Source organism: Phalaenopsis equestris, unplaced genomic scaffold (assembly GCF_001263595.1).
Source record: "Phalaenopsis equestris unplaced genomic scaffold, ASM126359v1 Scaffold000311, whole genome shotgun sequence".
Classification (NCBI taxonomy): Eukaryota; Viridiplantae; Streptophyta; class Magnoliopsida; order Asparagales; family Orchidaceae; genus Phalaenopsis; species Phalaenopsis equestris.
In genome coordinates, this window is record NW_018164753.1 from 123,901 (window position 1) to 138,351 (window position 14,451).

General features: G+C 35.5%; 1 protein-coding gene across 1 annotated transcript in view; it reads right to left on the bottom strand.

Moving 5' to 3' along the window:
* LOC110025594 (CSC1-like protein At4g02900) overlaps positions 1 to 14,451 on the bottom strand; it is a gene marked incomplete at its 5' end in the record, with an annotated part of 87,811 nt that overhangs the window by 4,353 nt on the left and 69,007 nt on the right. The window contains 4 exon segments of the mRNA XM_020726154.1: positions 1,314 to 1,547; positions 2,862 to 3,186; positions 3,939 to 4,184; positions 11,700 to 12,040. Coding sequence (XP_020581813.1) covers positions 1,314 to 1,547; positions 2,862 to 3,186; positions 3,939 to 4,184; positions 11,700 to 12,040 — 1,146 coding nt within the window.

The window sequence follows — 14,451 nt, forward strand, 5'->3', positions numbered from 1 at the left end:
TTTTCATATATATATATATATATATATATAAATAATATAAATTAAGTATGATTATACTTAACTAATGAAATGATATTAGCTTATTAAAATAATAAATTAATTAAACTTCATATGTTGTTATGCTTCCAAATATAGAATGGTCAATATCAAAACAAATCAAACTGGAAATTAATCGACAATCAAGATGAGTACTTTTACTTCTAAATTATGGTAATATTGTTGTATTTCTTTTACATCACTTGCATTAAAATGTCATTAGTCAAGATATCTTGTTACTACAATTTGAATATGATTATTTTGGTTTTTTATTCAATTTGATCATTTCATATGAATGATTTGCATAGTTATACTTATTTACTACACATATATGTTATTTAGAATGAAAATGAGAAAATGAAATGATTTATAGTATGTTTGCATGTGCATGACTAACTATGATGAAACACCCTTTGATTGTACTAGCAGATGAACACTAATATACTCATGCATGTAAATAAAAAAAAATATTGATATTGATGTGTCTTAATTAACATAAATTTTTAAACGGTGTCTCTTGTGACGGTTGTATATATATGAAATGATATTGATATGATAATGATATAGATCTCTACAAATAACATCTTAAATATTTATATTGATTTATAAAGAAGCTTCATTGACATGTATATTATTCATTATTTTTTTTTTTTGTATTACTTTAGTTTAGAAGTATAAGTATTTATTGACTCTTTAGCTCATAGTTGTTTTAACTGACTTTTCAGGTACAACTAAATTATTAAGAGATGAGCGATGGACAAGAAAATATTTATAGAAGACGCGGACAATAATCAACGAGATAATTATAAATTATACCAGTTTAATTTAATTTTATATGGTTCTTTCATCTATTAAATTGTGAGTTAATATAGAAAATTTAATTCGCCCGCCCGACCGTTCATTCCAACCTTGGTTAATTCTAAGCCCCAGTCCAGTTCGTGACAATAAAATTTACAAGAAAATAATGTTCCCATAGGGATAGATCGGATATACACGGAAAAAATCTCACTAGAACGTGGTAGTGCCTAAATGTTGAAAGATATCTACACCACCATCCTCTTCAGATAAGTTAATGGACCCCAAAAATCCCATTAATGGGAACCTTCTCCCGACAAAGCATATTTTCTTTGTGTTATTAAAAGTAAACTATTAACACTACATTTTGTTCCAAAGAGTTTTCATGAAATATACAGTAAAGAAAATCCTCGGAAGATTTTAAAATAATATTTGCGCCAAAAAACTATTACTTCATAAGTTTATTGGATTCTAAGACATACCTGTAGTGGAAACTTCACAAATGCTGGTTCAAACCGATGTTTGCAATAAAAGTGGAACCAAATCGTTAATACAGGAAGAACAAGGAGCAGTGGAGTCGAGTTGGCAGCGTGCATTGTGCTTATCAAACCCATTAGTAAAAGTTGCGCTATTATCAATGCAGTTATCACACGTCTCTGAACATCTGGCCAGAATGCAGCTCCACTCTCATATTCTTGGTTGTACACATTTATAATCTGGCAAAAACAAACAGAACTTTCAAATTATCAACACCAGTCGGTAATATTGCCGAAATTGTACAATGCAGTAATTTCGTATTATGAAGAAAGCAATTCTGCAGTAATATTGACCGTTTTCCACAAGCTTGACAAATTTATAACAAAAAAAGAAGAAGGCAAGGATGGTGCTATGCCGGCGATTAAGGGTAATTTAATAATTTTAATTTTATTATTGTGAGGTGTAAATAGGGCTAATATATTTAGGGTTAGTGTTATACTATGAGATTGTTGTCTTGAATCTTAGGAGTCCGGGGCTGGGAGAGATCGCCTACCTCTTGAATTGAAAATGTTAGGATTAGGGTTTGGGAGAGATCCCATATCTCTTAAATTGTAAGTGTCCGAGTTGCGTTAATTATATTTTTTAAATAAAATATTTGGTTGCCCTAATTTTTGTAGTTGAGTCATAAGTTTAGGATTTGGCCTCTCGAATGGTAGGTGTTAGGAGAGATCGTCTGCCTCTCGAATTGTAGGTGTTAAGAGAGATCGCCTACTTCTCGAGTTGTAGGTTCTTATTTTTATGTATTTGAGTTGTGTTATTTTTGTGTAAGTAGAGAAAAATATTTTGTTTGCCCTAAATTATGTAGAAAAGTTATCTTGGTTCGTATCATATGGGTAAGATGAAAGGGTAAGATGAGTCCCAACAAGATAAAAATGTCAAATAACTAAACTCCCCTTGTGATATCCACATCTATACGAACTAAAGCAGATATGCACTCTCACCCTCTCTCCCTCTCTCTATGTATGCATATATATTAATATCCATGTATGTATGAATGTGCCAAAATAGTTCCCTGACTATTTATAGTGAATCATTTTAGTCCCAAATTTTATAAAAGTGTTAAATTAGTCTCAGAACTATTTTAATGGACGCCAAAATAATCATCACTATGGACTATTTCAAATCATATTAAAGTGAATTGGAAACTAAATTAAAACTTTCATAAATTCTTCTAATTAATATGGCGCCCTACAAATAGTGGACCATATTTGTGTGCGTGTAAGAGATTGACAGTGCATGGAAATGTACATATTATTTTTTTTTGCTTTCCGTTACATTTGCATTCATATTCTATTTTATTTAATGAAAACACAGTATGAAAGACCACGAGTTAGGAACAAAATCTTATTCTGGCGGTGTTTAAAACATTTTATGTATTGGTCAAGCCTAGCAATTATTGATAGAAATGAAAGCAGCTTGGAATGAAATAGGTGTGTCAAAAGACCATAAAAAAATTTTGAACATTAAAAGTGAAATGAATAGATGCTTGGTACCTGATGACGGAAAACAAGATATGACAAACCGAAGAAAATAACAATGAAGGGAAGAAAGAATGGTGTGACAACTGAATACACAAGTCCAAGCAAGAAGTAGAGTTGAATTCTAGGCTCAGCTGTGGCAAAATCCAAACTCCCAGGATCCATTGCCTGTTCTCTATCCCTTTCAGTCTTAACCAAAAAGGCATTTTTCAAATGAAAAACAATCAATGGTTTTAATCTAAGAATCTCTGCAGCAACGCCCGCCCAGCCATCAACCATAATATATGTGATGAAAAATGTTGCCTTCATGGGGATGGAGACGCCAACAGTTACAGGAACTCTGAAAAAAAGTTAAAATACAATTATAATCTATTAAGCAACATAAAGCATGAACCAAGAAAGGATTTCTAAAGATTGGCATTTGATACATATTTGAAAGAAAATTTGAATTTCATATCTCGAAAACTTCGTGAAGGACAAACACTTCATTTTTTAATAGGCAGAGGTGAGAAAATATTGGATTCAATACCCTTTTAAATGGGCTGACAAAGTCACTTCTATTAGGACGATGGATGATAATAACATGAAACTCCAACTGATTTAAGCTTTGGAGAGGAGTTGATCACATAATCTTACCCCCACATTATACAAAACATTAATCACCAAATCAAAATGGAAATAACCAGCACTCATTTAGCTCCTGAATTTGATTGAAATCATCATATTTCTAGTTTTCCCTGAATCATTTGATTCCTTCGTTCGTAAGCACACCTTCCCTACCCCAATGTGAAAACAACTAAATCCTGGACCAATACTCTGAACCAAAAAGAAAGTAGGAGCAATGGTATGGTTTTGGTTCCTTTCCAACATTTTCATCCCAATATCTCAACAAATAAAATGAAATTCCTCCAAGGAATATTGCCCTTGAGTTGATAAAATAAATTGACGTATGCATATAAATATGAAGAAATAACCAAGTCAATCTTTTCTATAAAACTTATCCGGCCATAATATAACAATAATGAATCAGCAATAATAGAGCACAGAATATTCAAAATGTAGCATAAGAAATATAACTTTTACCCAACTTACTCGCTAGCAGATTCATGAAGAAAAACATTGAGGTTTTGAAATGCTGTTCCTGTGATTATGCTTCCAAGAAAAACATTAACCAAGATAAAGAGGTAGTACTTTCCAGCAGATCTCCTCTCCAGAGATGACAGTGATGTGAAACCTTCTATCTTAGACATAGTCATAAGAATCGTTGGAAGAATAATGAGAAAGATCTTTAGAGCAATTCCCGGTAGAAAACCTTGAATGAAAGACTTGATTGTGGGGCTGAAAAAGCAGTTTTAAAATGTAACGTTTGAAGATTGCTAATAAATTAATCAGAACTCTTCAAGAGGCCTTATCCGAACAAATGTATATATTCAAAGACACATTCATACGTAAATTTTCAATGCTGCTAATGAACTATTCAAAGATCCTCAAAACACAATACCATTATCATAGCCTTCTTGATATAAGTTGTCTAAACTACGAGCAACCCTATAAATAATATACATATATATATTGATATAAAAGAGAGGATACAAAGGTTTTAGTGAGTGGGTACAAAGAGCCCAATCACAGGGATTACAACTTACTCAAAAGAAGATATATAACACACGAAATCCCCAAAAAAAAAAAAAAAAAAGAGAAGACAACTCCTAATCATGGTGGGTGTAGTCGGTGGATTCCCCGTTTCCCCCTCCCCCTCCCCCCTCCCCTCCCCCCCGACCTAGGATCGAGATAAGGAGCCTAGCAATATACTGAGATGTGGGCTTCCGCCCGAAACTATGAGACAGTCATCATGAGAATTACTGCGATCTAGCATTCCTTTTTTCTTCTTCCTAAATTTGTAAACCTGCCAATCGTCTGCCACAGGTAATCCCGTCAGAACAATAGGTGGATCTTCGATGAAGAGCTCACCCCGGGGGGTATGTTGATCCGTAAACTGCTGACCTGACTCAGCCTGCAGCACACCTTGATCCTGACACTCCTCCAGAATCTGAGTACCCTCCTCTCTCGCAATAGATGGTTCCAAGACACTTCAGCTAGCATCTACTACAACAAAATTCATAGTATTTGTGATCTGAGGAGGAACTGCCTCAATAACAGTAGGTGAAAATTGTTGATCTGGTTAGTGAGGAGTAGCCTTATGAGTTAAATTCTCATTCAACATTTCTGGAAGATTAACGAAGATTAACAGTTTATGTTTTCCTCCACAGGAATGATGTTGTTAGGACCTACCGATCTCAAATGTGGGTGAAGCCTGAAGCATTTGATAGGGGTGTGCCCAAACAGTTTACAGTGACTGCAGTAGTAGGGTCTTTGTTTTGCCACAATTGGCTACCTATACCTATTGTGGGCAGCACCAAGCCATATTTCGTCCACATCAAGGAAGGTGATATTCGTTTCAACAAGAATTCTTGCAACCAAAGGCATGATTAGATTGAATGTGGGTGTATCCAATTTCATATGTCTCCCTAGTGCAGCTCCAATAGAATAGAGGACTTGGTGATTGAAGTAGTGCAACTTTATGTCAGGTCGTTTAAACCAGATTGGAACTATAGGTGGTTCTTGGCTGGGTCAAATTCAAGAGACCACTTAAACAGTTTCATATATTTCTCATATATTGTCATAAACTTTTTGGAAAATATTTTGACATAGTCTTCCACTTTAGATAATTGTATTATCACATGTCTCCCATCAAAGAGGTCAACCTTCCAAAGTCCCAATAGTTTGAGATCTTCAAAAGCCTTTCGAACGATTTTCATTTTAGAACGTCCCGATTGGAACTTCCCAATGAGAGTGAATTTGCACTTATCAAATGGGTTGGAAACTTTAACATCAGAGAAGTATAAAGTTAGTTTGCCACTCTTCCTCCACTTCTTCTTGATAAGATTGCAATCCTCCTGGCCTTCGTATATTCATGATAAACCTGAGGGAAAAACTAATTTGATCTCATAGAACCAACCATATCAACAAAAGAAGCCTTCTTTTAAGGTTTAAAACTGAAGTAGTCGGTGCTTGAGAAGAAGCAGAAGCCATATATATATATATATATATATTTATTTATTTATTTAGAAAAGCCTAAGAGCGAATATATTAAAACGATATGATGTTTCCTCAAATCTATCATGATTCTCTTGAAGGGATAGCCGACTGTTCGTTTGTTAAGAGAGCTTGTAGGAAGAGTGGTAAGGCTGCTGTTATCTTTTTAGACTTTGAAGTCTCTACTCTGGTTTAAATAATGCAAATTCATTCTCATTGGGAAATTTCAATTGGGGCATCCCAAAATGGAAATTATTCACAAAGCTTTTGAGGATCTCAAACTGGTAGGACAATAGAAGGTGAGTCTATTAGATGGGAGAAATGTGATAATACATTTGACTACAAACGAGGAATATGCCAAGATTTTCTCTAAGAAATACCTCATAATTGAAAGAATAACAACGAAGTTGCTCAAGTGGTCTCTTAAATTTGATCCAAACCAAGAATCATCTACAGTACCAGTATAGTTTAAGTTATTTGGGTTTAAGTTGCATCTTTTCAACCATCTGGTCCTTTATTCCATTGGGGTCATGCTTTGGAGACCAATGAAATTAGACATACATTAGACATACCCATTTTTAATCCATTTTTAATCTCACAAGACCTTCTGTTGTCAAAATCCTTGTGGATAGAGATATCACTTTACCTGACATTAAATAAATTTGGCTTGACACTACACATAATAGGTATTAGCAACAGATTGTCATATAGCAGAAGCTATACTATTGCACCCATTGTAAGATGTTTGGACATACACTTAAGAAATGCTTCAGGCTCCATCCTAATTTGAGACCCCAACCTCAAGTGTCTCACCTAACTACTCAAGGAGCACCTATTCCACTAAGTGATATGGTGGAAACTACAACTAGTGAGGATATTGCCACTGATTTTGCCACAGAGGAACTCCCCTCAGTACCTCAACCCTCTCATGTTGCTGAAAATGAGGATACTCTCATTGAAAATGAGCATACTCTCATTTTGGTGTCTGATGATGCTCCTATGTTATGGAAACAATTATTGCTGATGTTGAGGGCCCTCAAATCCTGGCGGAGTGTCAAGTTCAAGGTGATCAACATTAACTCATTGATAAGTTGGGACAACCCTTCGAAGATGATTGACAAATTTACAAAATTAAGAAGATAAAAAAAAGAACTAAAATAACGCAGGAATTTACAAGAGGATGCTATGCTCGTTTCGGGTGGAAGCCCCCATCACATTTTGGTGTTTGACTCCCTTTCTAGATCCAGGGAGAGAGGAAAACCCGCTCATCATGATTAAGCTCTCTGGTGGAATTTTGGTTCTCCTGAGTAGCCTGCAAATTCACACTCATTAAAAATTCAAAATGGAGGTTATTCGCAAAGCTTTTGAGGATATCAAAGCTTTGAATCCTCAAAAGCTTTGATGAGAGACATGAGATAACACAATTGACTATGGACGAAGACTATGCTAGGATTTTATCCAGAAAATACCTCACCATTGAAAGAAAAACTATGAAATTGCTCAAGTGGTCTCCTAAATTTGATTCAAACCAAGATTCACCTACAGTACCAATAAGGTTTAAGTTACATGGACTTAAATTACATCTTTTCAACCATCAGATTCTTTATTTCATTGGGGCAATGCTTGGGAGACCCATGAAATTAGGCATACCTATGTTTAATCTCACCAGACCTTCTGTTGTCAGGATCCTTGTGGAGAGTGATATCATTTTACCTGACATTGAAGAAATTTGGTTTAGCATTGCACATAACGGGTACTAACAATAAATTATCATGGAACAAAGACCATACTATTACACCCATTGTAAGATGTGTAGACACACACTTGAAAAATGTTTCAGGCTCCACCCTAATCTGAAACCCCAACCTCAAGTACCTCATCTAACTACTCAAGAAGCACTTATTCCACTGACTGATATGGTGGAAACAACAACTAGAGAGGATATTGCCGCTATTTGTGCCCCAGAGAAGCACCGCTTAGTCCCATCATGTTGTTAAAAATGAGGATACTCTCCTTTTAGTGCCAGATGATGCTCCATATGCTATGGAAATAAATATTGCTGATGTTGAGGGCCCTCAAACCTTGGCGGAGTGCTAATTTCAAGATGTGCAACAGGTGAAAATTGCTCCGATTGATGATCAACTCAATGATAAGTTGGGACAACCCTTGAAAGATGATTGACAAGTTAACAAAACCAGGAAGAAGAAAAAAGTACTGAATGAACTCAGGAATTTACAGGAGGATGCTTTGCTTGTTTCGGGTGGAAGCCTTATCACAATTTGGAGCTAGACTCCCCTCTAGAACCAAGGAGAGGGGAAAACTCACACATCATGATTAAGCTCTCTGGTGGACCATTTTGTTCTTTTGGGGAAATTATCCAGCTGTTTTGGGGTATACATTACTTTTTTTGTTATCCCTTTAAGTCGTGTATGCCTTGTGAGTGGGTTCCTAGCACTCATTCACTAAAACTTTTGTATCTTCTTCTCATCAATGAAATTTTTATTTTGGCGAAATATATATATATATATATATATATATAAACTAGACATTCCGATCTCGACTCGAGTACCCCTCGACATCCTTATGTCGGAACGAAATCGTAGCTTGTTCGTCGCCTCCTTGTGCTCGAAGAAGAAGGGTAGAGGTTCACGTCGAGCAGTTTCGTCGCCTTGCTGTGATCAAATATGGCGAAAAGGGGATTGCATCATAGCTCGTCACCTCGTCGTGCTTGTAAAAGAAGGGTAGGGGTTTGCGTCGAAGCAGTTTTGTCCTGCTCGAAGAAGGCGGGGAGGGCATTGCGTCGCAGCTCGTCGCCTGCGCCGAAGTAGAGCCTTGTCGAGCCCCAGCCTCTCGCTTTCTACCCACAGACGTCGACACCTGCTTAACAATGCCCCCTGCAATACCCCTTCTCTCTCATCTACAAACGTTATTCTACAGTTCCTTTCTCTATTATTTTGTCTTCTGTTGCGATGGCCACTGTTCCTCCACCGAAACCGCAACTACATAAAGAATCATTTGTTTAGGTGCTTTGTAAGGGTCTAGAATCTAAGAAGGTTGTCGACCATGTGGTGTTTCCTTAGATTTATCACTATTCTCTTGAAGGGATAGCCGACTGTTCGTTTGTTGAGAGAGCTTGTCGGAAGGGTGGTAAGGGTGCTCTTATCTTTTCAGACTTTGAAATCTCTACTCTGGTTAAAAAAATGCAAATTCACTCTCATTGAGATATTTCAGCTGGGGCATCCCAAAATGGAGGTTATTTGCAAAGCTTCTGAGGATCTCAAACTCGTAGGACAATGGAAGGTGGGTCTATTAGATGGGAGACATATGGTAATATATTTGGCTGCAAACGAGGACTATGCCAGGATTTTCTCTAAAAAAAATCTCACCATTGAAGGAATAATTATGAAGTTGCTCAAGTGGTCTCCTGAATTTGATCCAAACCAAGAACCACCTATAGTACCAAAATGATTTAAGTTAATTGGGCTTAAGTTACATCTTTTCAACCAACTGGTCATTTATTCCATTGGGGTCATGCTTTGGAGACCAATGAATTTAGACATACCCACTTTTAATCTCACAAGACCTCTTATTGTCAAGATCCTTGTGGAGAGAGATATCACTTTACCTGACATTAAAAAAATTTGGCTTGGCACTCCACATAATAGGAAGTAGCAGCAGATTGTCATAGAATAGAGACCATACTATTGCACCTATTGTAAAATGTTTAAACACACACTTGAAAAATGCTTCAGGCTCCATCCTAATTTGAGACCACGACCTCAAATGTCTCACCTAACCACTTAAGGAGCACATATTCCACTGGGTGATATGGTGGAAACTGCAACTAGAGAGAATATTGCCACTGATTTTTCCCCAGAGGAGCTCCCCTCACTTCCTCAACCCTCTCATGTTGCTAAAAATGAGGATACTCTTATTTTTGTGCCTGATGATGCTCCATATGCTATGAAAACAATAATTGCTTATGTTGAAGGCCCTCAAATCCTGGTGGAGTGCCAAGTTCAAGGTAATCAACAGATAGAAATTGCTCCCATTGATGATCAACTCAGTGATCAGTGGGACAACCCTTGAAAGATGATTGATAAGTTTACAAAACCAGGAAGATAAAAAATAGAACTGAAAGAATGCAAGAATTTACATGAGGATGCTTTGCTCGTTTCGGGTGGAAGCCTCCATCACAATTTGCTACTCGACTCCCTCTCTAGATCTAGGGAGAGAGGAAAACTCACTCATCATAATTAAGCTCTCTGGTAGAATTCTGCTCCTCCCGAGTAGCCCGCAGACCATTTTTATTTTTTTGGGGGAATTGTCTCTAGTTTTTTTGGAGTATACTTGTACATTTTGGTTACTTTTTTATTCTTGTATGTCTTGTGAGTGGATTCCTAGCACTTGCTCACTAAAACCATTGTATCTTCTTCCCATCAATGAAATAATTATTTTGTATATATATATTGAAAAAACCCAATGAATAATATTTTAAAGAAGAAAAGTTACAGAAAATTTGTATGAGAGGGTATAAAAGAAAGTCCAACTCACACAATACAACAAACATAAATCCCAAATAAAACAAAGATACAAAAAGATTAAAAACCAAAAAAGCCACCAAAAGGCGCAAAAGTGCTAGGGACGTCCCATTTTAGTCCTAACTCTGCCTCTAGTTCTCGGAATTAATAATGTCATCATGTTGTCAATATTATATATGAAGAAGAAGAAATAAGTGGTCATCCCATGTCTTTTTAGATAAAGGCTTACAAGGATGGTTTCATCATGTTCTAGTACAATGTTTGACTAATAGGGCTGGATGGCAATATCACTTCTTAGAATTAACCCAAATCAACTATACCACTGAGCCAACGTGACCTAACCCGGGTTAACCCAATTCAACTGAATCGCTGGGCTAACCTGACCTAACCCGTGTTAATCCAAATCAGCCAAATTTTTTGGTTAACTTGTCCTAAATGAAGTTAACTCAATTCGACCCAATTTGTGACTCACTCTCGAACTTTGGAATAACTTTAAGGATCTATTCAAGTCTAATCCAACTTAAACTTGAGTAGTAATTTAAGTTTAATAGGTGCGCTGAACGGTCAAGATGATGCCGACTCGCTATGAACCAAATTTAATGGCACGATACCGCAGCCTACCGTCCATTATTCTACGTGTTCTCAGCAAAAGTTATGTATGTGGACTCCAAATCCGTTGCTAATTCTTGCATGCGTTCTCAGCAAAAGTTATGTGGACTCCAAATCCGTTGCTAATTCTTGCATGGGATAACCACTTATGATATGTATGTATGTGTGTGTGTGTGTGTGTGTGTGTGTGTGTGTGTGTAAAAGATTTGGTAGAGGCTATGATACAAGCTCCCAACCAACCTCATGTGTCATATATATATATATATATATCATAAGTGGTTATCCCATGTCTTTTGGTAATCAGTGATAATTCTGGTATTAATTTGTTTTCACTTCATACAAAATCAAAGTAAAAAATTGCTACGTTTGATGACAACTCAATGCTGCTTGAAGCCCACATACACCAGCCAGTATATGGTGCTAAATGGTCTGGTTTTTCCCGTTATCATGTTTGATAATTATAAATTATATATAAAAAAAAGCTTGATAACAATGTTATGTTTTAAAAAGCATCACATCATCATGGCAGAATCATCTTAGAAGTATAAGTAAATAATATGAAAACAGACTAGGGATAAAATAAGCTTGAAATAAGAGCAGTACTTACATTTCTATAACAGGCTTCAGAAAAGGCAAAACCTTTTCAATGCTCTCAAGATTTGCAAGGGACTGAACGATTGCAATAGGAAACATGAAAAAGAATGTCAAGAAGAAAAGTGATACAGCCATAAGCAACCTCCTTATTGTAAGCTCAACAAAGGGAATTGCTAGATTTGGCCAATAGACATCACGAGGCTCAGGAGCCCATTCTGTTAACCACAATGTTGGGTTGCTTGACTGCTGCGTTTGAGCACAAACTGCTGCTCCCCATCTTGTTTTAAATGAGACAAATGCAGCAGGCATTATGGATTTTGGGGCGCTAATTACCCTTTCCTTTTCTTTAGCTTCCTGCAATGATTAAGCATGTGGTTTACACAAAAGGGAGGATAGAGTGTTACTTGTTAAAAAGTTTAGTTAGATATATGTCAATGGACATGAGCTAATTGAGCCAACAGTTCAATTAAATATTCCAATAAAAATTACAGCATCTTTGTCAATCAAAACAGCTAACAAAAATGCCATGTTCACATTTAATACACCTAATAAAGCTTTTTCATAAAAAAAGTTTAAAACATAGTAAAATACTTAAATAGTGCTAAAGATTGGGAGAAGCTATTGAAGATGTATTTAATATTCAAAAATTGACAATATACGATACATTATTATGCAATGTCAAAGATGTGGACGCCTAGAGCATGAATGCTGAACAGGTGTGTCATAACTGAAAATTTGATAATAAAAATAATAATTAAAAAAGAATTGAATCGGTGGGATCGAATAACCGTCTCGACAATTTCACTTAAGATGACTCGCTCATTTGGAATCGCGGAAGCATCGAGATTGTGTGTGTGTGTGTGAGAGAGAGAGAGAGAGAGTGGGAGACTGTGAAGGATTACCTTTGTGCGTGCCCTAGTTGATCAGTAGAGAAGGAAGAGGGAAGAAAAAGAAGAGAAAGGAAGAATGGAAGAAATCACTCACGTGGATGGGAAGTTATTGACTATTGTGTAGTTGTAGAAAGAAATCCTAGCATAGGGAAGAGGCAGAAATGTGGCTTTGATGAGGAGCCACGCGTGCGAAGTCATTGTCGTGCTCAACCCTAGCCAAACGAAGGATGAGGGAGGAGAAGCTCGCCGTGCGATGTTGAAGTCGAGCCACACTCGAAGGTAGAAAGAGAAGAAGGCTCATGGGTTTACAGGAAGGCAGGAAGGCTTATGGGTGTACAGGTAGGGATCGTATCGAGCTATAAAAAAGAGAGTTATCCGATTTTATAAGTTTTTAATTATATAAACATAATTGCTCAAATATGCTATAATATTAACATTTAATGTTTTTGAATTTAAAATAGATATTGAAAGTGAATGATTTTGAGGGAAAGACAATCGATCCGAGCAAATTTTAGTAACGAAAGTGTTCGATAATTTAATTATGTAAAAGGTTTCATTTAAGTAATTTGGATGCTATAAAGTATACATTAATATAACAAATTTAAATCAATGGTTAAAGGTGCAATGAGTGTTAATTTAAGAAAGAGAGATATTCAAATTTCAGGAGTTTAGGTGAGTAATTACTTTCATATATGTATTAAAATGATGTTCTATCAAAATAAAGATTTGCAACATTGGTTAAGATATCTATTTTTTTTATAAATATGTGCATGTTGTAAGTTAAATGTATCATTGAAATGGAATGAAATGAAATGATAAGAAGGGAAAATAAATATTCAATAACTTGAAAATGAGACAATTAAAGGAAATAAAATGTAAAGGCTTAAGTCATATATGATTACTCTTAAATGGTATAGGTGGAGGATGCGATGTACCCCTAATGAAAATGATAGAAGTGTACCTCTAGGTGCAAAATTTTAAGAATGTCTACGAATACAACTTTTTGAGGATACATTCGAGCATGAGAGTATCTTGAGATCTTAAAAAAGTTAAAAAAGATAAATACTTAAATTGAAACTGGAAAGGTAAAATGAAAAGTAAAAACTTACGGTTTGATTTTTTTTAACAAATTACATTTTCTTGAGACATTAATGTATAACCTTTGCATATTAAGCTAAAGAATAAAAAGTTTGTGATTGTTCACTAAGTGGCATATCTTATTCTTAAAAATTAATAATAATTTCAGAAAAATATTAAATTGATATAACTGACAAGAGAAGGATGATTTACAGAAGGAAGACTAGCGCTGATAGGTAATATATCGTGTATTATAATTGTAGTTATTGCATTATTTAGTTCTGACTGGTGTTATATTGTTGGGTGTTGGTTTGAACTGCTTTACTTTCTGATTATGTTGTTTCTAGATAATTTACTTTTTTTGTGTAGTGTACTTTTTGATTTCTTATTGACTCTTTTATAAATTAGAATGTATGATAATACGTGAAGAGTAAATGAAATGTTAATTATACCATATGACTATATGTTCCTGTTTTGTTTAATTTCAAGTCTCGAGCCAAGTTGTGACAAAAGCTGTATCAGGAAAATTAGGTTTGAATTCTAATTAAAAAGAGTTGGTAGTTTGATTAAATTGATTAATGAATAACAAAAATAAAGGGATAAATTGTGACTAATTGAAATCTTTTATTTGTTATTTCAGAAATATGGATAATGAAGAGGAAGTTAGTAAGTAACATTGGATTGATACACCTCGGAATATCCCAGTAAATGCATATGCTTTTAATAAAATAATGAATGTAGTGACTCTGAAGATAAGAAACTTTTGGGCTCTAATCGATTCTAGCTGGTTGGGGGGGG